We start from the raw sequence: 25410 nt of genomic DNA on the forward strand, positions 1-25410 counted from the left end.
GGAAAATTTTGAAAAATGGAAGTTGGAAGTTTAAAGAGAAAGAACAGAGGGTAAAATACATAAATAATCTATTAATTTAAAATAAAGAATTAAATTTTTAGAATTAGGATCAAATTAAAATAAAATATAAATTTGGTATTAATTTTATTAATTATACGTCATTTATCGTCAATTTTTAACAGTAATAAACTATTTTTTTTTAAAGATGAATGATTATTTTATAACTTTTCATAATTTTAAGATGATTGATGATTCAATTATGAGTTCTTAGCGCATAAATGAATTGCACCTACGATATTTCTTTAGACAAACTGTCAATCTCGTCCAAGATACACCACCATTTACACGGCCTCAGAAGCGGGTGATCGATCCAATTCAGCACCAGTTGATAATCCGATTCTAAGAGGAGATATGCTTTGCCAGTCCACCAGTTTTCTGAACACTTTCAGAGCTGTTAGAATAGTTGATAATTTTGCAAATTCCGAACCGAAATCTGATATTGGACCGGAGAACAAGGCTCCTACATCTCCGGCTGAAGTTCTTAAGACACCTCCGCAACCTGCTGCCCCTTGATTACCTCCCGGAGGAGGGCACCAAGAATTAGCTTGACAGAGTCAACAGAAATGCAAGTTATTGGGTTAATCCACTAGTTCTCTTCACTGAGAAAAACACTCTCATCCACAGTTTTGATCCATACATAAGCACGTATCTATGTGGAAAAAAACAGTTTAAATTATAATTATTCAAATATAATATATATATATATATACGATTATAATTATTCTCTTACATGATAACAAAATAGGGTCTGATTTAGCATAGAAGAGAATATTCCTCCTGGATTCATATTTAGATTATAAGCAACATTTCAGCATGTAAGTTACTGACATTAATTAACGACTGCTTAATTAGATTTCATTATCATCAGATTGTCACTTGTCACTTGCAGTTCGATGGTCTTTAACTGCCTCTTAAACCCTGTAAATCAAAAATAAAAATAGAAATAGAAATACAACAAATTAATTTTCATAACTATAATAATTAAATTAGTATTGCATATAATGATAAGTATTATACTCTTAAAAAAGAAATTTATATTTGAAAATAATTATAAATTCTAAAAAAACATGAAATATATAAAAAATACTTATAATAAAGATGTTTTTTGTTCTTTACAAACTTACTGCTCATACTCGATGTTGATTTTGCCAGCACTAGGGTCAGCAATTGCAGAAAAAGCCTCTTCAGAAAGGTCAATGGTTCCTTGACACCCCGGAGGAGGACAATAATCCACGACTTTTACGACGACCGAGTCACCCCGGCAAGGCTGCGGCACGCCGGCATTGGTGGGTCCGGTACACCTTACACGATAATTTGTATTGCAGGCCGCCCTGTTGTTCCATATAGTGTCACTCGCGGCGGCGATCATAACCCCGTCGTCTTGAAATCCATTGCATGAAGAAGCTGAAAACGAAACAAAAATCGAATAAACTCTGCAGACTGCAGTAATTATCGCATGTTGTTGATTTTGCATCCCTATGGAAGGTTTAATAGAGTCGGGTTCGTGAACCCTCCAACAACTTTCCATATGACCAAGAAAAATAAATTGCAGGCATTAGGTATAGATGGATGCTTACGGACATAAGGCGGAGTATAGAAAGTAGCAGTTCCTGGATTGGCAGATGCAACCATGGCCATGGCCATTGCCATTATCATCATAATCGTCATACCACTCTTTACCTTAGCCATTGCTATTTTTTCTGAAGATAATGAAGTCTATATTTTTATTTGTTTTACGGAGAGGAAAGCTGGTATTCCGTTTATTTATGGAAGGAAACCTCGACAGTCAATGTACCATTTAATAATGATAAATACTGATCATATCCAAATTGACTAAAACTTAGCAAAAGGAAACCATTCCTTAAATTTATTTCCCTGACTTAATCGTTTACAAAGATGTGGCCAACTCTATCTATAGGACGGTTCTATGACTTCCAACATAAACTAAACTAGGAAAAACTTAGCAAAGGAAATCATTTCTTAAATTTATTTCCCGACTTAATTGTTTAGAAAGATGTGGCCTAACTCTATCTATAGGCCGGTTCTATGACTTCCAACATAACTAAAACTAGGAAAAACTTAGCGAAAGAAGCCATTTCTTAAATTTATTTCCCCGACTTAATCGTTTACAAAGATGTGGCCTAACTCTATTTATAGGTCGGTTCTATGACTTCCAACATAAATTAAACTAGGAAAAACTTAGCAAAGGAAGTCATTTCTTAAATTTATTTCCCTGACTTAATCGTTTACAAAGATGTGGCCTAACTCTATCTATAGGTCGGTTCTATGACTTCCAACATAAATTAAACTAGGAAAAACTTAGCAAAGGAAGCCATTTCTTAAATTTATTTCCCGACGTAATTTTTTACAAAGATGTGGCCTAACTCTATCTGTAGGCCGGTTCTATGACTTCCAACATAAATTAAACTAGGAAAACTTAGCAAATGAAGCTATTTCTTAAATTTATTTCCCCGACTTAATCGTTTACAAAGATGTGGCCTAACTCTGTCTATAGGCCGGTTTTATTACTTCCAACATAAACTAAACTAGGAAAAACTTAGCAAAGGAAGTCATTTCTTAAATTTATTTCCCCGACTTAATCGTTTACAAAGATGTGGCCTAACTCTATCTACAGGTCGGTTCTATTACTTCCAACATAAACTAAACTAGGAAAAACTTAACAAAGGAAGCCATTTCTTAAATTTATTTCCCCGACTTAATCGTTTACAAAGATGTGGCATAACTCTATCTATAGGCTGGTTCTATGACTTCCAACATAAACTAAACTAGGAAAAACTTAGCAAAGGAAGCCATTTCTTAAATTTATTTCCTCGACTTAATTGTTTACAAAGATGTGGCCTAACTCTATCTATAGGCAGATTCTATGACTTCCAACATAACTTAAACTAGGAAAAAATTAGCAAAGGAAGTCATTTCTTAAATTTATTTCCCTGACTTAATCGTTTACAAAGATGTGGCCTAACTCTATCTATAGGTCAGTTCTATGACTTCCAACATAAATTAAACTAGGAAAAACTTAGCAAAGGAAGTCATTCCTTAAATTTATTTCCCCGACTTAATCGTTTACAAAGATGTGGCATAACTCTATCTATAGGTTGCTTCTATGACTTCCAACATAAACTAAACTAGGAAAAACTTAGCAAAGGAAGCCATTTCTTAAATTTATTTCCTCGACTTAATCGTTTACAAAGATGTGGCATAACTCTATCTATAGGCTGGTTCTATGACTTCCAACATAAACTAAACTAGGAAAGCTTAGCAAAGGAAGCCATTTCTTAAATTTATTTCCCCGACTTAATTGTTTACAAAGATGTGGCCTAACTCTATCTATAGGCCGGTTCTATGACTTCCAACATAACTTAAACTAGGAAAAACTTAGCAAAGGAAGTAATTTCTTAAATTTATTTCCCCGACTTAATCGTTTACAAAGATGTGGCATAACTCTATCTATAGGTTGCTTCTATGACTTCCAACATAAACTAAACTAGGAAAAACTTAGCAAAGGAAGCCATTTCTTAAATTTACTTCCCCGACTTAATCGTTTACAAAGATGTGGCATAACTCTATCTATAGGTCGGTTCTATGACATCCAGCATAAACTAAACTACGAAAAACTTAGCAAAGGAAGCCATTTCTTAAATTTATTTCCCCGACTTAATCGTTTACAAAGATGTGGCCTAACTCTATCTATAGGTTGGTTCTATGACTTCCAACATAATTTAAACTAGGAAAAACTTAGCAAAGGAAGTCATTTCTTAAATTTATTTCCCCGACTTAATCTTTTACAAAGATGTGACATAACTCTATCTATAGGTTGCTTCTATGACTTCCAACATAAACTAAACTAGGAAAAACTTAGCAAAGGAAGCCATTTCTTAAATTTATTTCCCCGACTTAATCGTTTACAAAGATGTGGCATAACTCTATCTATAGGCCGGTTCTATGACTTCCAACATAAACTAAACTAGGAAAAACTTAGCAAAGGAAGCCATTTCTTAAATTTATTTTCCCGACTTAATTGTTTACAAAGATGTGGCCTAATTTTATCTATAGGCTGATTCTATGACTTCCAACATAACTTAAACTAGGAAAAACTTAGCAAAGGAAGTAATTTCTTAAATTTATTTCCCCGACTTAATCGTTTACAAAGATGTGGCATAACTATATCTATAGGTTGCTTCTATGACTTCCAACATAAACTAAACTAGGAAAAACTTAGCAAAGGAAGTCATTTCTTAAATTTATTTCCCCGACTTAATCGTTTACAAAGATGTGGCATAACTCTATCTATAGGCCGGTTTTATGACTTCCAGCATAAACTAAACTAGGAAAAACTTAGCAAAGGAAAACATTTCTTAAATTTATTTCCCCGACTTAATTGTTTACAAAGATGTGGCCTAACTCTAACTATAGGCCGATTCTATGACTTCCAACGTAACTTAAACTAGGAAAAACTTAGCAAAGGAAGCCATTTCTTAAATTTATTTCCCCGACTTAATCGTTTACAAAGATGTGGCATAACTCTATCTATAGGCCGGTTCTATGACTTCCAACATAAACTAAACTAGGAAAAACTTAGCAAAGGAAGCCATTTCTTAAATTTATTTCCCCGACTTAATTGTTTACAAAGATGTGGCCTAACTCTATCTATAGGCCGGTTCTATGACTTCCAACATAACTTAAACTAGAAAAAACTTAGCAAAGGAAGTAATTTCTTAAATTTATTTCCCCGACTTAATCGATTACAAAGATGTGGCATAACTCTTTCTATAGGTTGCTTCTATGACTTCCAACATAAACTAAACTAGGAAAAACTTAGCAAAGGAAGTCATTTCTTAAATTTATTTCCCCGACTTAATCGTTTACAAAGATGTGGCATAACTCTATCTATAGGCCGATTCTATGACTTCCAGCATAAACTAAACTAGGAAAAACTTAGCAAGGGAAGCCATTTCTTAAATTTATTTCCCCGACTTAATTGTTTACAAAGATGTGGCCTAACTCTATCTATAGGTCGGTTCTATGACTTCCAACATAACTTAAACTAGGAAAAACTTAGCAAATGAAGTAATTTCTTAAATTTATTTCCCCGACTTAATCGTTTACAAAGATGTGGCATAACTCTATCTATAGGCTGGTTCTATGACTTCTAACATAAACTAAACTAGGAAAAACTTAGCAAAGGAAGTCATTTCTTAAATTTATTTCCTCGACTTAATCGTTTACAAAGATGTGGCCTAACTCTATCTATAGGTCGGTTCTATGACTTCCAACATAAACTAAAGTAGGAAAAACTTAGCAAAGGAAGCCATTTCTTAAATTTATTTCCCCGACTTAATTGTTTACAAAGATGTGGCCTAACTCTATCTATAGGCCAGTTCTATGACTTCCAACATAAACTAAACTAAGAAAAACTTAGCAAAGGAAGTCATTTCTTAAATTTATTTCCCTAACTTAATCGTTTACAAAGATGTGGCCTAACTCTATCTATAGGCTGGTTCTATGACTTCCAACATAAATTAAACTAGGAAAAACTTATCAAAGAAAGTCATTTCTTAAATTTATTTCCCCGACTTATTCGTTTACAAAGATGTGGCATAACTCTATCTATAGGTCGGTTCTATGACTTCCAACATAAACTAAACTAGGAAAAACTTAACAAAGGAAGTCATTTTTTAAATTTATTTCCCCGACTTAATCGATTACAAAGATGTGGCCTAACTCTATCTATAGGCCGGTTCTATGACTTCCAACATAAATTAAACTAGGAAAAACTTAGCAAAGGAAGCCATTTCTTAAATTTATTTCCCCGACTTAATCGTTTACAAAGATGTGACCTAACTCTATCTGTAGGCCAGTTCTATGACTTCCAACATGAACTAAACTAGGAAACACTTATTAAAGGAAGCTATTTCTTAAATTTTTCCCCAACTAAATCGTTTACAAAGATGTGGCCTAACTTTATCTATAGGCCAGTTCTATGACTTCCAACATAAACTAAACTAGGAAATTATAAACCAAAATAATTATTAGGATTTAATCAAAACTTAGCATTATTGAATTAGGTTTCAGCCGAACTTATCATTATCTCAAACCAGTTTTCATAGAAATCCATTGAGGGATAGTTATAAGGGTTATTATTTTATCTACGGGTAATAGAGATATAATACTCTGTAAACGTATTCTAATATTGTCATGTGTTTCATTTATACATCTTAAACTTTAATTATTAAATCTTAAACTCAAAAAACATAGGCTTGAGTATTAAACCGGAATATGTAGAGACTGAGAGCATATTACAGCGTAGCCGAAGGCTTATATTGGAAGCCAATTGGAAGCCAAACAAGCCCATGCAGCGCATGCAGCTAGTGTTCTGAACCAAACTAATGGAACGGAACATAATCATGGGTGGCAGCCTCCACCGCGAAACTGATGCAAACTCAATACAGATGGAGCGAAAAAGCCGGCCACAGGTCTGGCAACCTGTGGAGGAGTCTTGCGCGATGAAAAGGGTGAGTGGATCATGGGCTTTACAAAACTCGCAGGATGTTGCTTGGTGCTGAGGCAGAACTCTGGAGGATATATGAGGGTTTACTCGGTGCATGGGAGAAGAATATTTAAGCAATTATCGTCAAAACGGATAACAAAGAGGCATGGTCGCTTCTTGTGAAAGGGGAAGACATGGAGATGATATCTCCAATGGTCCCGCACATATCCCAGCTGCTTAGGAGGGATTGGGACCTACAATTTCGACATATCCCTCGGAATGAAAATAGGGCTGCCGATAGCATGGCCAAGGCAGCGTGGAATATGCCAACTGGACTTCATTCCTTCACTCAACCACCAGAGGAGCTGAGAAAGCTAATAGAAGAAAAGGCACGAGGAGGAGAGCAGGCTAGTGCTATTTTTGTTTAAACCGTGATGTTTTCTCTTTACATTCAAAAAAAAAAAACTTATGGACTTGAAGAGTATTTGAACAAGAAAAATAAAAAATGAGTTTATTTTCACTAATTTTAAAACTATAAATGACTTATATAATTTAACCATAAAATTCTGACACATTCCTTAATTTCATTGATTTTAAAACTAGAAATAGAATTTAATAATAAAAGTTAGAGATTCACAACTTAATTTCATTTATTTTTTTAACTATTATGGAGTTAAGATATAATTTAGTCACAAAAGTTGAAGGATAAGGCCAGGCCACCACAAATGTAGTTCTATACTTCTATCATTGCTCACTTAACTGATAAATTAAATTTTATTATTAGTTTTTGTAATATATGTAAGTTGTAGATCTAATTTGTTTTCACTAATCGATTATTTTAAACCCTTATATCTTAACCATATTGTTCCTAGGCGGTTTGAATTATAACTGAAATTTCAAATTTAATAAAGTAAAAGGGCAAAAATGATTAATTTGGAATATAGTGGCTAAACTCACAATTACAAATAGTACTGGGCTAATAAAGGAATTTGACCTTTACCTAATCTTTGTTCTTTTGGCTGGGCTTATGCTGTTTTTTTTGGGGGGGGGGTTGAAGCCGCCCATAGCATCTTTTTGGGCTAAAAATCACATCTTTTCATTCTACGAAAACCACCACGTTTGAACTTTTCTCTTACGTTGATTCCCCCTACTGGTATCTTCTTTCCCTCTCCCACGCTGGCCTTTCATCAGCGTCCGCCGCTCCAGGTTAGTCCACCCTTTATCTTCATAGAAGAGCTTTTCGAGTTGAAAAATGGATACAATATTTGGGGATTAGATTTCAATATCTGGGTTTAAATTTTTCTTGGAGTTCCTTTTTTTTTCTGTTTTTCTTCTTCCAAAATATGATTTCTCTGAATGTTTAACAAAGGTTTTTTTTTCTTTTTCTTTTTTGTTGTAGATGATTTCTAGTGTTAAAAAATGAACTTCAGTAAGATGGGTTAGCTTAATCCTACAGTTAATCTCCTTTTTAGCTGCACAATATTTTGAACATCGATGGTTTATTGCTAGTTGTTTGCCATTGTCGTTTGTTTGATACTGCGGTGGTATGTATATCAGTATATGTGACCTATACAGTTTTTTCTTTTGTCTAAGATCCCTAGCAATGCCCCAATTAAATCCAGAATCAATCCGGGTTGGATCCTGTTTCAGGAGATGAACTCTCCAAGTCTTTTTCTCATTCACATGTCTCGAACTCAAGTCATTACTTGAAGGGCATTAAGCTCCTTGCCACTCGGCTCAACAAATTCTGGTTCGAATTATACTTCTTTGGAAACTTATACCATGCTTGGGGTACATTGCTTTCGCTCGTAGTAGAGCCATTTACCTGTTGTTATCGGTGTCTTTCTAAACCAGTTGATTTAGTCCAATATGATCATGGGAAATGAGTTTGCTTAAATTTAAGGCCTTTTTTCACCTACATTGATTTTCTCATTTTCAGGTGAAATGAAGCGTCTTTTTTAGAATGTGTGCAACCTTGATTCTAATTCTTCACTCGCCAGGGTTGTCGGTTTTTGATTAGTTTTTCCAAGCTGCATGTGGCAGATGTCGGTAAAGTCATGTGTATGGTTCTCATTTATACTTGTAACTCTCATATCACATACTTATGTAGTGTATGCCATCTTCATCATCTCGTTTAGTGTTACAAGGCCTGTCTATATCCCGAATCCAGAAGTTCATTCCTAAAAAGTGGAAACAAAGTGTCAAACCTGTAGATTTTCTATCCGACAAACCGTCTGAATCATATGATTGTGAAAAGAATGAGTTGAATACTTTCACAACTGATTTTGCATCTATGATAGAGAACCTTGTTGCATCTTTCAAGGAACTTTTAACCCAAGGACATATACTGAAGGCATTTAAATCATATTCTCTTATTCGGCTCCACGTCTCTTCCATTGATTCTTATGATGTTATCTTACATCCCGTCTCTCGTCTTCTTGTATCGTGCACCAACCTTAAATTGCTTCCGCCAGGAAAAACAGCTTCATGCCCAAATCATCTCGCTGGGTTTGGAACAACACCTTCTTCTGGTTCCCAAGCTCGTCACATTTTACTCTAAATTTAATCTTTTGTATGATGCTCGGGTTGTTGCCGAGAATTGTACATTTTTGCACCCGTTACCCTGGAATTTGCTTATATCTTCGTTTGTTAAGAACGAGCTTTATAAAGAGGCACTTTCTGCCTATAAAAAAATGGTGAATAAGGGGATTATACCCGATAATTTCACCTACCCGTCTGTTTTGAAGGCTTGTGGTGAGGAACTGGATGTCGTTTTTGGGAGGATGGTTCATAGGTCAATTAGTGCTAGTTGTCATGAGTGTGGAACCTGTATGTGCATAATGCTTTGATTTCCATGTATGGAAAATTTGGACAACTGGATGTTGCTCGTGATTTATTTAACAAAATGCTGGATAGGGATGATGTCTCTTGGAACACGATGATCAGTTGTTATGCCTCCAAGGGCATGTGGGGGGAAGCATTTGAGATCTTTAATCGCATGCACGCCGAAGGTGTCGAGCTGAATTTTATAGCTTGGAACACCATAGCTGGAGGATGCTTGCGAACCGGGAATTTTAAGCGTTCTCTGGAGTTGCTTTCTCAGATGAGAAGTAATGGATTTCATTTGGATCCAGTGGCAGTGATCATCGGGTTAGGGGCCTGCTCACATATAGAAGCCTTGAAATTAGGGCAAGAGATTCATGGTTCTGCGATTCGGAGTTGTTGTGATGAGTTTGAGAATGTTAGAAACGCATTGATTACGATGTATTCTAGGTGCAAAGACATAAGAAATGCCGATCTTTTGTTTCGGTCAATGGAAGAAAGGAGTATAATTACTTGGAACGCGATGCTTTCTGGTTACACTCACTTGGATAAGTCCGAAGAAGCATCTTTCCTATTTCAGGAGATGTTGCTTTCTGGGGTTGAACCCAATTATGTTACGATTGCCAGCATCCTGCCTCTTTGTGCTAGAGTGGCAAATCTGCAACATGGCAAAGAATTCCACTGCTACATTATCCGACGCAAAGTTTTTGAGGATTATTTGTTATTGTGGAATGCTCTTGTCACAATGTATGCAAGGTCGGGAAAACTCCTTGCAGCTAAGCGCGTATTCGATTTAATGCAGAAGAGGGATGAAGTTACCTATACTTCTTTGATTGCTGGATACGGGATGCAGGGCGAGGGACACACTGCTGTGAAGCTATTTGAAGAGATGGTTAATCTCCAGATCAAACCGGATCATATAACGATGGTGGCTGTCCTATCAGCTTGCAGTCATTGTGGTCTAGTAGTCGAAGGCCAACGTTGGTTTAAAAAGATGCAAAGTTTGTATGGTCTAGTTCCTCGTTTGGAGCACTTTTCTTGTATGGTTGATCTCTACGGGAGGGCCGGATTGTTGAATAAAGCAAAGGAAACCATCACACGGATGCCGTATAAGCCGACTGCCGCCATGTGGGCGACTATCTTGGGAGCTTGTAGGATCCATGGAAACACAGTTATAGGGGAATGGGCGGCCGAGAAACTCTTGGAGCTTAGACCTGAGAATTCAGGATACTATGTGTTGATTGCTAACATGTATGCAGCTGCCGGTTGTTGGAATGAACTAGCGAAAGTCAGGACTCTGATGAGGGATTCGGGTGTAACAAAGTCTCCCGGTTGTACTTGGGTGGACGTCGGATCTGTATTTACCCCATTTGTCGTGGGGGACACATCAAATCCTTACGCATCGGATATTTACCAAGCGCTGGATGGACTGACCGAACTGATGAAGGATGATGGTTATGTTGCTTCGAACACAATGGTTTTGGACGGTGAAACTCTTGAGGAAACCGGATGAAGCCTGGATTATATATACGGTGTGGTTCACTGATGGTGTTTAGTCCCCAAAAAGAGTAAACACATTTTTTCTATAGGAGATTCGATGATGGGTAGAGTAAACATTAAAGCAGGTTCTTCAAAATTATATCACATTTTTTATGCATTTTTGCTGCTAAACTAATCAGATATGTTAATCATAGTATTTTTACAATTATTTAAAAATTTAAAAATTGTGATTACATTTATTTTATAACCTGGACATGGATGATTGCAACTTCCCTTCTCTCGGATTCGTATACTTAGCTTCTTCGTCTTCTTCTTCCTGTGAAGATCCGATATATAATTATCTTTATTGTGATGGTGATTATCGCTTCCATCATACAGAGCTAGAGGCTAACTTTATGTACGTTGTAAATTGCTCGAAACCTATAAAATCATCTCTCTATATCGAAGCCTTTCATGGTATCTACAGATAGTTGTATTTACTGTATTGGAGGAGCAGGTGAACTTACGGAATCATTTTTTTTCTTTTTAATAATATAGAATAATTACAAGGTAGTATCTACTCATAATCTTTCTTTACTATTGACAAAGTACACATCCTGTAGACAAAACTGCTCGAACTAAGGTGATTATAATATAGTATTTATTTATAATTTTTCTTAATCAATGATAACGGACATACACCTGTTCGAACTCAGGACTTTAAGGAAAAACAACAATCCTTTAACGACCGGAGCCACTCAATAGATTCATTATAAATTCGTACTTATGCATTATAGTGTATATTGTTAGTGAATAAGATAATGGTACATCATTCAAAATGATGTTAGGTGAATTTAATTTTAAAACATTTTAATGATGTGTTATTATTTGATTCATTAACCGTAGATAAAATTTATACAAAAGCATAAATCAGAGTATGTGCTTTAGAAACCGTCTCATGTATAGACATTTTAGAGTGTAAGCAATACGTTGATTTGACAAAGTGGTGATTTTCTCGGATACGTTTTTCCTGAAAGTTGGATTCCTCACACTGAGGGATTTGCTTGGGATACTTTGTTTGGTCGTGCTTATTAGCTACAAATGGAGAGGAAGACATCTATCAACTGATGATAACATTGAAGAGTTCCTTAAAATTCACGATCTTTCACCAATTAGATACTCTTTTAAACATGTCAGAAAAATGACGAAGTTTCAAAGATAAATTAGGTAAAGGGATTACGGCTCTTAAAGGAGAGCTTAGAAGTGAGCATTATGTGGCCGTAAAACTACTTGGCAAATCAAAGGGTAATGGCCCAGATTTTATAAATGAAGTTGTCTTTATTGAGAGAATTCATCATGCTAATGTGGCAAAACTTATCGGATTCTGCGTGGAAGGATCAATGCAAGCTCTTGTTTATAATTTCATGTCAAACGGATCTTTGGAGAAAATCATATTCACACAAGAAAATAACAATACTCTGGGCTGGAAAAAGATGTTTGATACTGTGCTTGGTGTGGCTCGAGGAATTGACTATTGGCATCGAGGGTGTGACACACAATATTCTGCATTTTGGTATCAAGCCACACAATATTCTTCTAGACCACAATTTCAATTCAAAAGCTCCAAATTCTGGACTTGCTGAACTGTATTCAGTAAATGATAGCATTGTGTCTCTCACTGCAGCACGGGAAACAATAGGATATATGCTCCGGAATTGATTTACAAAAACTTCGGAGACATCTCTTACAAAGCTGATGTTTATAGTTCTGGGATGCTATTAATAGAAATTATTGGAAGGAGAAAGAATGTGAATGCATTTGCAGACAGCAGCAGTCAAATCTATTTTCCATCATTGGATGCTATTACTCTAGATTCTAAACGTATTCTCTCTTCTTTTTTCTTTTTCTTTTTTCTGACAAGCGACACCCACTCAATCAAGTGGTTACCAAAATCTCAAGTTACTTCCATTATGAACCAAAATAAATAAATAAATAAAGGGTTTTTAACTATTAACTATAGACATTATTGTTGCATCGATTAAATATTATTTTTAAAAGAATATAATGCGTTAATTCTATTTAATTAAGGAAATAATTTATCGATTAAATATTCTTTTTATAGAGATTACTCTAACAAATTCAAAGATATGTAAGCGTTGAAATTACCATTTATCTTCATATAAAATTAATAGTTCAATTTAAATTATTATGTGCTTCAAGTACCTTTATAAGAACCAAATTGATTGAATATGAACGATCTGAACTAAACAAGTTACTCATTTTCAATTCAATCAATTTGGTTCTTTAGTTCTTACTAAATAGTCACTAATAATTTTTTTATATTAGAGCTGAATAAAAAAATATGAATAACTTAAAGCGGAGGCATCTTGAAGGTGTTAAAAAGTAGAATAAATGAGAAGGAGGAGAGACCAAAAGTTGAGGAATCTATTAGATGCAGAAAAGCACGTTGTTTCATTCATTGATTCTCCTTTGCCGGCAGCCCAACCCACTCCTCTTATTTCTTTATTCATTTATTCACTACTAACTCTCTAACGTTAAAATTTATTTATTTATTCTAAAAGAATCATATATTAACCGTAGTAAAAGTTTTTTTTCACCTGTTAAAAAATTACCATTTTATTTGATTTTCTAACATGCAAAGATCTTTCCGCTCATTTTAAAACTAAGGACCAAAATGCACTCATGTTATAGTACTGCACCTATGCAATACTTTAATATATATATTATTATTATTATATATTAAAATAATTGAAATATGATACGGAAATAACAACACACGATATGAACTCAAATTTATGTCAAGTTCAATATAATATAATATAATTACAGTTTGTATTAAAATTTATAAAAATTACACAATATCTAAGCATTGGTAAAATCAGTGGCGGATGTAGGCTTTTAGGGTGAGTACGTATCTACCCTGAAATTCGTGCTTTTTCATATTAGTTGTTTACTGATAGTATATACGTCAAATTTTATTTGTGTCTACTAATGGATAAAATAAAAAATGAAAATAAATGTATATATATATATATATATATATATATAAATTATCAAGTTGAATAGGCCACCAAATTAGACCGAAAACTATAGCTTGCCTGCCACTACTATTTCCTACTTTATAGTTTTTCAATAACATTTTAAAACCCTAAGAAATGTAAGTACTAATGCAATTGGATTATAAGTGGTTTATGGTATAATTTCATAAATGGTCCTTAAAATTGATTAAATCTGTTAATGAGAGTGCCTACCCTAATACTATCAAAACCGTTTGTATACGGCAAGGGCAGGAACCTTGGCTCCCAGAAATGGTAAAATTATTGTTTAATCCAATTATAAATTTTAAATTTATAAAAGTTCAATAATAAAATCAAACTTTGACTCCTCTAAAAAAATTATAATTCAATTTTAATCTTCCAAAAATTTTCAAACTTCACCTGTTATAACCAAAAATAATGTAATGATATTTGAACAATTCGATGCTAACACGTGGCAATTATTGATTTATTTATAAATTATTAATTTTTTTTATAACCATCGGTATTCGATCTATTGATTGACTAATCCGGATCAGGTACTGCAGAGCCAAGGCCGACCCTCCCAACCTAATTTGCTTCATTCGCAAACGTCAGCATTCGAATCCTTAATCTTGCTTAAGGGATCTAGTGTCTCATCCCACTAAACCAACTGGTCATTAATTTAATATAAATATTTTCTTTAAATTTTGGAAAATATATAATAAAATTATGATATATTAATATTTTAATAGATTCAACGTGCACGTAATCTTTGAATTAAGTTATGTAATAATATTAGGATAAATATATATTTTAGTATTTAAATTTAATTTTAAACTATACTTTAATATTTAAATTTTTTAAAATCAACATTATATTATACTTTAAAATTAAATCAAATATAAAAAATATATATTTACCAAAAATATTAAGAATAACGAACTTTTATAAAAACTTACAACCCAAAGCGATGCTATTTTTGTCATCCACGTCATAAAATATAAGGATCGATCGATCCAGAGGGCACAAGTTGGGTGGGAATAAAATGAATAGTGGGCAATAGCCATAGATGCGAGACCACTCCTAAACCTAATAAAAGTAGATTCCACCCTACTGCCTATATTCTCCAAATCAATTGGCAAATTTAGTTCAACATTAATATTTTTTTAATCAATTTTTTAAATCAAGAAAAATTATTCAAACATTTTATACATGGGTTCAAGTGTATATATCGGTCACTAAAAGTATAGAATAGGAAAGATTGACCTATTTAAAGGTTAAGGTATACATGGACAAAAATAAGATACATTATAGGATTAAAATTGTTCAATTTTAAAATTTATAAGGACTTAAGAAATATTTAAATAAATAACGAGACCGACCTTTAATTTATTCTATTTCTGAATTAACAAGAACATAGAGTGTAGTCAAACCAAAACAATGATAAATCTAGGGTAAGTTATATTACAAGTCACTCTATCATTAGTAATATTACAAACGAGTTATTGAATTTTAAAATTATAAACAAATCATTCAATTAATCATTAGTTATAAATACGTAATTTTTTCATTAAAAATAAAGCATGTGTTAAAATTTTAATTACAACCAGATCATTCAATTTATCAGTTGTTGTAATTAGATCACTTTTAACTAAAAATTTAACGTTCTTTACATAATGATAGAGCGACGAGTTTATAACAATAGCTCAATTAATGACATTTGTAACTTTTTTAAAATTCAGTGACCGGTTTATAATCATACTAGTACTCGAGTCACTTAAATAGTTTACCCATAAATCTGTAACATGATCTAAATCTTCAAATGTCAAATCAGCAATCTTTACTGTTTATTCAAAAAATCTAAAATATAAGAAAATGACGAATTATTACTCTTAATCGCATTCTTGTTTTCAGTGTGGAGCTAGAGAATATGAGGAGAAACAGTCCCCCTTTTCTCTGCAAAGTTTGTTCTCTAAATCCTATCATGATAAGGCTATCCCCTAAAAGATGATGAAAGAGCGAAAAATCTCATCATGACGGGGAGGAAAGTTTGAGGTTCAATTCAAATAATCTAAGCTCTAATTCTGAATGTTGAAAACTTCCTTTCCTAAATTTAGAAAAAGATACAAGGCCAATGCAACAAATAATGCGACCGTCGAAAAATGAAGTAAATAATATGGTATATTATATATTTTTTATTGGGAGTATGGGAAATGATTGTCAAAATAATATAATTTGCTTATCAATACATTAGTAACCAGACACTAAGATAGATAGCAAATGAGTTTTGAACAAATATTTTTATTTTGTCTGAACTTGATCTTTATGTTTTATAAAAGCATATAAATTAGTACAATCTGATGATATTATTTAAGTATTGTTAGATTATCAAATTTAAAAAAAAAACTAAAAAAAAACTAATAAGTTATATGTAAGCATGAATATCAATAATAATCAATTAACAAATATTAATGTTTTAAATTCATATGTTAACCATCAATTAAATTATTTTTATATTTATTAATAATCAATTGATTTAGTGAGATAAGATATTAATTTTTTCTTGTAAGATCAAGATAAATTGAATTGAGTCGTCTCATAATAAAATAATACTAAATCTAAATTAATCGATAAATGAATTAAATATCAATGATTAAATTAAAATTTTAATATTTAATCCTTATAAAATACCCAGATAAAATTATAACGATCTTACTCTGTATTTTAAAAAGTAAAATTAATAATATAATGCTTAATCTTATATATATATATATATATATGGTCCAAATGTCACCCTGAACCCTAAACAAATTAGGGCATAAGAGTCCTAAAAGTACAAAACATGAAAAAAGAAATATATACAATTAAATTAAAAAAACAATTGATTAGTGGTACAGAGGCTAAAATATTTGTAGCAGGGTGGACAGGGAAGTATGATACAGTCCAGCAAAACTGTGGCATCATTTCCCAATTTTCCATAATAAAACAACAAATCTCAAAAAATATTAAATAATTATTTATTTACTTTTCTGAAATCAAAGAAATAAAATATTTATTGAAAGAGACAGATTAGATAAGCTCAAATGATTATTATCAAAGAGACTGAAATTAAACCTGACAGACGCGCCATTTCCCGCGCGTGGATTCCCAAAAACTAAAAACAACATCGAAATACAGTGATTCCATATCTTTCAGACCAAATTCAACAAAGAAATCGAAAAAAAACTTAGAACAATGATGAAATGGAAAGAAAGAAAAAAAGAGAGTATTTACAGCTAAATTCTACGATTTTTTTGTTAACTTAAAATTAAAAAGTGATGGAGTTGTTACAAGGAAGAAGTCAAAGAACCCTCATTACATAAGATCTCATAAACAGCACATGAATTAAATACTACAGCTACTTACTAATTTAAATACTTGAAAAAAGAGGTAATTTTTTTTGTTACCAAATCTTGTCTTTTTCGTGTTGTTTTCAATGATTCCGATCCGTTGTTTTGTTTCTGTTGCTGTTAATTTGATGGCCCCTGTTGGTTCCCGATGGATTCTTCTGTGGGGAAGACGATAACAGTTGCCCGAACCCGAAAACCGAACCCGATTTAGAGGATCCCCGCAACGAACAAACGGGAACGTTGAGAACCGGCGTGATCCTAACGTTTGCTGAATATGATCTCTCTACTCCCCTTTGTTTAAACCTCGGACCGCCATTGAAGCTGCTTGGACTGCTTGAGCTTCTTTCCAGGCTTTCAAACACGATTTTCCCGGAAGAATTCATTCTCGGACTATCCACTGAAACTCCCCGGCTCGTCGTTGGTTTCCTCCGGATAGGACTCCGACCCATCCGAGCCCCGCTGGCTACCGTTTGATTACCGTCGGACCCGGTCCCGGACCCTGGTCTGGGTTTAACCATCCTCATTCTCGGTGGGTTTGGGTTTAGGGTTCTAGAGGGAGCAAAAGGGTTAGGACTTGGCTTATCGGCATCAAGTGATAGCCGGGGGAAATCGTCGAGTTCGTGGCCCGAAGATGAGGAAGAAGAAAGGGATAATCTCGATGAAGATATGGAGACTGGTTTAGAATCTGAGCTTTTCAACAATGGAAGACTCAATGAAGAATCTAAGGAAGAAGAAGATTTCGAGCTTCTATGGAGGAAATGCTTGAGAGATTTTGGGTTATTAGATAATAACGCGATTTTGCTGCTGTGAGAGTCGGTTTTTGAAGGAAGTTGTTGATTATTACTGGTGCTTGTTGAACACTTTTTAAGCCCCAAAAGTTCCCTCCACCGGCTCGAACACCTCGGAGCTTTGGGAGAAAACAAGTAATGATCCGACCCGGAAACCTCCATTTCCATTCCGGCGGAAGAACTTGAAGTTTCGCGCGACCTGATGGCGTTCAAAGACGGATGCTGATGTCGACGTTCTTGTTCTTGTTGTTTAACGGTGGAAAAATGTAGAGGTATGAGTTTACCGTCTGAAAAAAGCTCGTCAGCCGGAAGCATGGCGGCGGGATCTACAAGCCTGAACTCAAACTCACCCACCGGAACATCTTGGATCTCCGTCGAGTCAGGATCCTCCTTCGACTTCGACGACGACTTTTCTTCTCGGCTGAACGAAATCCTTGGACTCAACCAACCGAACTGGAAACTCTTCGGCGGAACGCCGATATTGTTGACACAAGCTGAAGCCATGAAAATATGCCCCCAAAAAGCCAAAAAAAATGAAAAAACGCTGTTAAATAAGGAAATTACATTTACATTTGGTGTTGAGAAATATAAGACGTGGGATATGAGATCTGGGTTTTAGCTTTTTGACAGCTGCTTTGATTTTCGGATTTTTGCTTTGTTTGTTTAGGGTTTGGGGGGAATGAGACATGCGAGTGTAATGGCGTGAACCCGCTATTAATTTATAGTTTGTATATAAAGTACAGTGGAAAATAGGGTAAATTTTGCAAATTTTTTAGGGGTAGGGCACGTGGCTCTTGTTTTTTTTTCATATGTAAAAAGTCAAATAAAGTATATAGTTTCTAAAATGATCGAAATTTTGAAAAAAATATATTCTTTTATTATAATATGATTAATTTTAATGATAAAAATTAATACTATTTATTATAATAGATCAAATTAATAATTATTTTTAATAATATAATAAATTTAATAATTATTATATAATATTTTTTGAAATATTATGGGGATATTTCAAGGTATTATATATTCAAAATTTTATTAATTAATTAATAACACACAAATATCCTAGGCACTACTATTCGAACTTAAAATTTTTAAGAAGAATAATATTCTCTTTTTAATGTTAAATCACTTAATGGATTTAATTATTTTATAATATTTAAAAGTTCAACAATTAAAATGATTATTTTAAAATAATTGAATGAAAATCTTATGTATTTTATCTTGAAATTACCTTAGTTAACGGTACTCTTGATCTTACTTAAAATATCTAGTGTTTTATCTTATTATAACATCTAGTTGTAGGTTAATTATCTATGAATACGACGCAAAATTCGAAAAGTTTGCTTAGACGTGAAAATAGTTATCTTCTCTTAAATTTTGCCCTTTTGAACGTTTTCTTGTTTAGATAAGCAAAGCTGCTTCTTTGCCCTAAATATATTTCACATCGTTTCTTCTTCTCGTGACACTGTGTTTCGCTTCCTTCTTTTATTATTGTTATCGTTTGTGTAACGTTTGGAAAAAGTTAAAACTATTTCAAGTAAAATTATCTGCTACACTTTTCAACGGGAATCCAACCATTTTCATCGACTAAATAAAAATATATATAAAAATAAAGAACTTGACATAACAACGAAATATTAAATCACCTCGTAAATAAAATATATTTTTTAATAATCGTTGTTTCCCTAAACTCTAAATGAAAAAGTAGATTAAAAATTATTTAAAAAAAATAAATAAGCATTTATTGTGAATGCAGTGCAATAAAGTTAAGTGTGAAATTTATCTAACCTTTTTTCTTTTGATTCTGAACTTTACTAGAAAAGTGATGAAAGGCATTGGGTGCAATTCATAGAAGATCGTTTACTTCAAAATCATTGTCTAGTTGAAGATGGAAATTGAAGGGAGGGAGGTGCATGTTTCCAAATTTATCACTGTTTCATTGTTGCTATGTTATGTCTCTTTCTTCATTTTGTTCTATTATCATTTTTAAACCTTTTGAATTATATTATTACTTTTATAATAATCCTGTCTCCATTAGCTTTTTTAAATACTTTTAACGTGTATTTTAGACATTGGTAAATGATACAAATGATTCTCGATTAGAGTATGATGTTTTGTTGAATCTATCGACTATTAAAAGTTATAAAGTAATCTCTCTATTATAATATATTATTTTATTGAGTCTCCCGACTATTAAAATTTACAAAATGGTCAATTGACTATTCATATATTCCAAACTCGTCATTTTTATTAAAAATTTGACGGTCTTCTAAGCTGAACTTTAACTTGTTGAATGAGATAGGATAAAATCTGATCTCCAAATATCAAACGGCTATCTTATCACGGTTAATATGTTAACGTCTAGCTCAGACAATCGTTAATTTTTAATGAAAAATTATTAGTTTGAAACATATAAATAGTCGGGTGATTTTTTTGTAACTTTTAATAGTATGCGACTTAACAAAGCAACGCCCTATAATCGAATGACCAATTTATAACTTTTAATAGTTGAGGACTTAACAAAATAACATGTTAATGTCCAGTTCAGACGACTATCAATTTTTTTAAAGGAAAATGATGAGTTTAAAATATATAAATAGTCGGGTGATCATTTTATAATTTTTAATAGTCAATGAATTAATAAAGCAACATTTTATAGTCAAATGACAATTTTATAACTTTCAATAGTCCATGAACTCAACAAAACAACTTCCTATAACCAAAATACCATACATTTTAGATATAAACACGAAATAATAACATGTTAAGTATACAACGTTAAAATGATGTTTTAAAATACTAAGATAAACATCGTAGGTGAATATCATAATTACTTTACATTCGCATTTCAACACAACGAAAGAAACTCCATCTCGTCTCTATCCATAACAAATCTATTTGAGTTTTTTCTTCCAAATTTTATTTTATTTTTTCTATAATCAAAACTTATTAATTAAGCGATATTACTCGGTACCAGAAGATTAAACGATCATGGGTTGTAAACATCCTTACGGAGAACACTAATCCAGTAAGAAAAAAAAGAATCGAAAATCGATAAAAGATGAACTAATATAGAAAAATCTTTGGTTATTTTATCCGCTGATATTTATATTTTTAACTTTGTTAATAAGAATATTGATGACTCGAACTTTGTAGAAAAATCCCTCCTTTGTTAAGGAATAGATACTCTAACCGTAAAGAATGATTTAAGTGTCTTCTTAATTTCGCTTTTTATATATAATAAAAACTTTTTTTATTATTTATAATGAGTGGATATTCCTGTGTCCAAGACTTAAGAGGGAAAAAATTGGGCTGAGCCCAAACTTTGTTGGATATATCTAACAACATATTACTTAGTTGGATAGATAAAGTTGTTTATTAAAAAGGAATAAATAAACTAATATTTCAAATTTTGAACCTATTCAGTCACATCCTAATGTTTTTGGCATAATATATTTAGATAAACTTTGATTGGTGGATTGGTAAACAATTTTTACAAAGAATACAAAATAAAATTGGAACTTTTTGGTAATGAAATAAGCAAGTAGGCATAGACAGTCTCATTTGCATTTGCTTTAAAATTAAGTGACCCCATCGGCCTCATAACACGTCATCGGGTTTGCGCAATCTTTTGTCCATTTAAACACCTGTCTTTCTAGTTGTTATCTTGTTCCTTCCACCGTTGAACTATTTCCACAATGTTCACTTTGTTCTCATTGTCCTTGCCATCTTTGGATGGGTGTCTCCGGTTCTCATTTTGGATTTTAGTCAGGTTTAAAGTTTAATCAAGTCTATTTTCGATATAAATCACTGATATATAATTTATTGATTAATTAATTTAGATTGATTATTGTAAAAAAATATTGTTGAGATGATCCTTACAATACAATTTACAATATCAAAAATTAAAATTGTATTTAAAAATATTAAATTAATTTTTATTCTCAAATTTGGAAGGTGGTCATCGATGTTAAAAATGAAACTATTAAGGAATTTACTTCAATTATTTAATGAAGTGCAAAATGAGCATTCACTTTCGGTTGTTTTAGTGTCACAAATCAGAAAATTATTGGTGGAAGAGTTCGTTAAGGACTTGAATTGAATTTTGTTGCTAAGTGTCGGCGTTTGCTTTTAACTTATCCTTGGAGCAGTTGGTTTTCAGCATTAATTACTGCTAATTAAATCATGAAGTGTTTTTTAAAACATAATTTGCTCAGTGGACCGTTCATATGCCTCCACTTCCGGAAGGAACTTTGGGCATTGGGTGGATTGATTTGGGGATTTAACTAATTTCACGGTAGACATTACGTGTATGATAAAAATTAATTTATCAAAGTTTATGTAAATATATATGTTTTAAATAGGATTATGATTCGGTAAAAAAATATAGATAAATTTTTATGTTAAATAAATTTGAGATACTCGAATGATCAGATTCAGTTGATTTTTTAGTTTAAATTAAATTATTTTTATTGATACAAATATTGAGTTTATAAAAGAAAAATGAGGTCCTTACGATTTGGTAAGTGTTAGTGAGAATGCTTGAAGGTTTTGGGATTTTTGGTGAAGTGATAGTTAATGATGAGTAATGTTTGACTTGATTAAAAAATTGAATTTTCCAATTTAATGTTAAATATTCTATTCGATTTAATTTAAAAATTCATTTTATTTATGTAGATGCTCGTTTCTGTCCGGGGCCAAGTCGGAGCAGACCCGAAGCAATGAGAGCCCAGATGAGCCCAAACCAGATTAAGGTCCAGCTTAAGACCAATTGACAACAGTTTGATGCAGAAAAAGAAAGAGATCCAGGTTGGTTTTTAGCAGTTGGAATAATTAGATAGTGGGGAATTAAAAAACTGTAAATGGTCAGTTTTGAGGGGGTTTAACCACTAGAAACTATCAACCATGGAGAGGGATAGAAAAGGAGAGAAAACAGAAAAGAAAGGGGGGAGCAGAACGAAAAAACAGTGTAAAAATTTTGATTTTCCGAAAAGCAATAGAAACAAATTTTGTTTTATGTTATTCTCCCAACCGAAGGAAAGTTCACAAAGGGCAGTATCATATTCTCAAGCCAAAAACAACACCAAATACAGAATACAATCCAACAACGAAAGCAACACATAGCATCAAAAGGGTATTCGTTTTCAATTTCCATTTTTCATTGCTTTCATAACGTTCTTGTGTATGTCTATGTTTCAAATCAGAACCAAAACAGAAATATAAAGGAATAATGGTATGTTTACTTTAGATTTTAATGTCATTTCCCGTACCATGATTGTGTCCTTAGGATAGAAATTTGTTAGCTTAGTATCTTTGCTTCGATTTAGGAGAGTCCTTTTTTTTTAAAAAAAAATAAACAAACATTTTACAGTTAAAAATTGAACTTGTTTGTAGAATTAAAAAAAAAGTAATGAAATTTACCTTTCTATGCATCAGTTTCCTTATTGATCGATAGAAAGCATGAGAGGTTTAGTTTTACTTTACCTAGTTCTACTTTGAGTCTTCGCCGAGTGTAAGGGGAGCCGAGAGTGGGGTTAGCCTCGCCTAAACTTTAGAATCAGTAGGTTGGCAGCGTCGGTTTTCCGAGGTTTACATCGAAGCAAACAAAAGAGAAGGGTTAGAAGAGCATCAAATATTTAGTTGTGTATAGGTTAGGATTAGGAATTTACCAGGTTGAATTTTGTGTTGGTTCGGAGTGGGGAGTGGCCACCAAGAAATGGTGGCTTGTCGGAGTTGGTCTGGCGTGAGGAATCTTGTTTTGTCCGTAAGCCTTGGAAGAGTTTAGATGGGAGGATTTTGGGTTTTCCCTCGGTCTCGCATGTGTTGAAGGGAGAGGAGAGAACCATCTTGAACGGTGGCAGATTTCATTAGGCGATTGTGTAGGGCTTTGGGACAAGAGGCAGTCGAGGAAAGAAATAAAGGGAGAGCTGCGGCCGTGGAGATGAAAGATGAGAAGCAGCTGCCTTTTGTTTAAACTTAGGTTTAGAATACATATTAAATATTTTGGGTGAATTAGGGTCTAGCCATTGTAACTTTAGATGTAAACTATCTTTAGATCCTAAGTTCAACGTTTTTATAATTTAGTCATCTTTAAGGTTTGATTTTTGATATTTTTTTTTATATGTCTTAACTTAGTTATTTTCTAGTTTTTGTTTTAGTTACTATTTTGAATTATTTAAGTTTAAGTTCCTTATATTTATATTCGTTTTATTTAAGTCTCTGTTTTGATTTTTAGTCAGCATGTTTAATTTTACGTGTGTTTAAATTTAGTCATTGCTTTAATATGGATGTATATATATATATATATATATATATATATATTTATTTTAAAAAATTTATAATTTGGTATGTTATGTTTTATTTTTATATTTAGGTCACATGCTTACATTATATGTTAGTATATATGGTTTATGATTTTTAACTAAAATGTACGTACATAATTTTTTGTATATCACATTGTATGCTATTTTTTAATTTTGTTTAATTAATTTTGGCATGACATACTTTTTGCATAATTCACGTGATAGCCTCATTTGTATAACTCAATATATTACATAATTGGATTAAGGGTAATACCCTTTTAATTTAAAATTGTTGAAGTGGGCAGTCATAACTGATTTGAGGTCCGCTTTTAATGATTTTAAAATAAAAGTGTATCCCGAAAGTGAAACAAAAAAATTGATTTGTCACCTAAAATTTGGGAACGAGAGAAAAAGAAATGTTCGTTTATTTAAATATATCGAGAAAAGGTTGTTATATTTTTAAGATCTGGTCTCGATATTTGTAAATAATCAAACATTCTTTATCTTTCTAAAATGACTTGGTAATTTTAATTTAATTTGTTTGAGTGTTCTTGAATGTTTTAAATTTACATTTTTGTTTTATGGGATCAAAATTCAAATTAACTTCGAATTTGTAAAGTTCATTGCAAAAAACGTTAATTAATCGATTAGGTACCGATTTAGGGCGTTGTGGGGGTGCTAATCCTTCCCCACACGTAACCGACTCCCGAACTCAGATTTTGGTAACGCAGACCTCAATTTGTTGTTTTAATAAAAATTAATTTTTATTTAAAATAAGAAACATTTTTGGGTGCCCAATCACACCCTAATCAAAGATTGGTGGCGACTCTTCGAACCGTATTTTTCAATCGTAAAGGAAATTCAAAATTTTTCGAAACGAGAGGTTTTTTTAAATCACATTTGTTTTTAAATTAAAAAGGGATAATTAAGAATTAATGTGGTTTTCAAAATCTCACCTTTTTTCACCTTTAAGAAAAAAATCGTTTCGACAGCTTGGCGACTCTGCTGGGGACTTTTTTT

General features: G+C 32.7%; 3 protein-coding genes and 1 pseudogene across 3 annotated transcripts; 2 read left to right on the forward strand and 2 right to left on the reverse strand.

Annotated features, from left to right (window-relative positions):
- Positions 1-822: 822 nt before the first annotated feature.
- On the reverse strand, positions 823-1795 carry LOC120127671 (EG45-like domain containing protein). The gene is made up of 3 exons (XM_039145533.1): positions 1638-1795; positions 1185-1464; positions 823-978 (listed from the first exon to the last, which is right to left on the reverse strand). The coding sequence occupies exons 1-3, from the start codon at positions 1747-1749 to the stop codon at positions 972-974; spliced, it is 399 nt and encodes a 132-aa protein (XP_039001464.1). The 5' UTR covers positions 1750-1795; the 3' UTR covers positions 823-971.
- Positions 1796-8508: 6713 nt separating this feature from the next.
- On the forward strand, positions 8509-10998 carry LOC120127896 (pentatricopeptide repeat-containing protein At1g71490-like). The gene is given in 3 exon segments (XM_039145708.1): positions 8509-9029; positions 9031-9390; positions 9393-10998. Coding segments are annotated over 3 exon segments (2220 nt in total). The 5' UTR covers positions 8509-8681; the 3' UTR covers positions 10905-10998.
- Positions 10999-11145: 147 nt separating this feature from the next.
- Positions 11146-12858, forward strand: LOC120127782 (annotated as a pseudogene).
- Positions 12859-17363: 4505 nt separating this feature from the next.
- LOC120127901 lies at positions 17364-18619 on the reverse strand. Its single transcript, XM_039145712.1, has one exon. It carries the CDS (start codon positions 18587-18589, stop codon positions 17381-17383), a length of 1209 nt encoding a protein of 402 aa, XP_039001643.1. The 5' UTR covers positions 18590-18619; the 3' UTR covers positions 17364-17380.
- Positions 18620-25410: the final 6791 nt, after the last annotated feature.

The sequence above is a fragment of the Hibiscus syriacus genome, unplaced genomic scaffold (assembly GCF_006381635.1).
Source record: "Hibiscus syriacus cultivar Baekdansim isolate YM2019G1 unplaced genomic scaffold, ASM638163v2 tig00110472_pilon, whole genome shotgun sequence".
Classification (NCBI taxonomy): domain Eukaryota; kingdom Viridiplantae; phylum Streptophyta; class Magnoliopsida; order Malvales; family Malvaceae; genus Hibiscus; species Hibiscus syriacus.

Excerpts from the sequence above, each read along its gene's own strand:
- LOC120127901 (XM_039145712.1), bottom strand. The coding sequence starts at position 18,589 with ATGGCTTCAGCTTGTGTCAACAATATCGGCGTTCCGCCGAAGAGTTTC.
- LOC120127671 (XM_039145533.1), bottom strand. The coding sequence starts at position 1,749 with ATGGCTAAGGTAAAGAGTGGTATGACGATTATGATGATAATGGCAATG. Across the intron at positions 1,465-1,637 it reads CTATACTCCGCCTTATGTCC|CTTCTTCATGCAATGGATTT; the intron begins GTAAGCATCCAT and ends TTTCGTTTTCAG.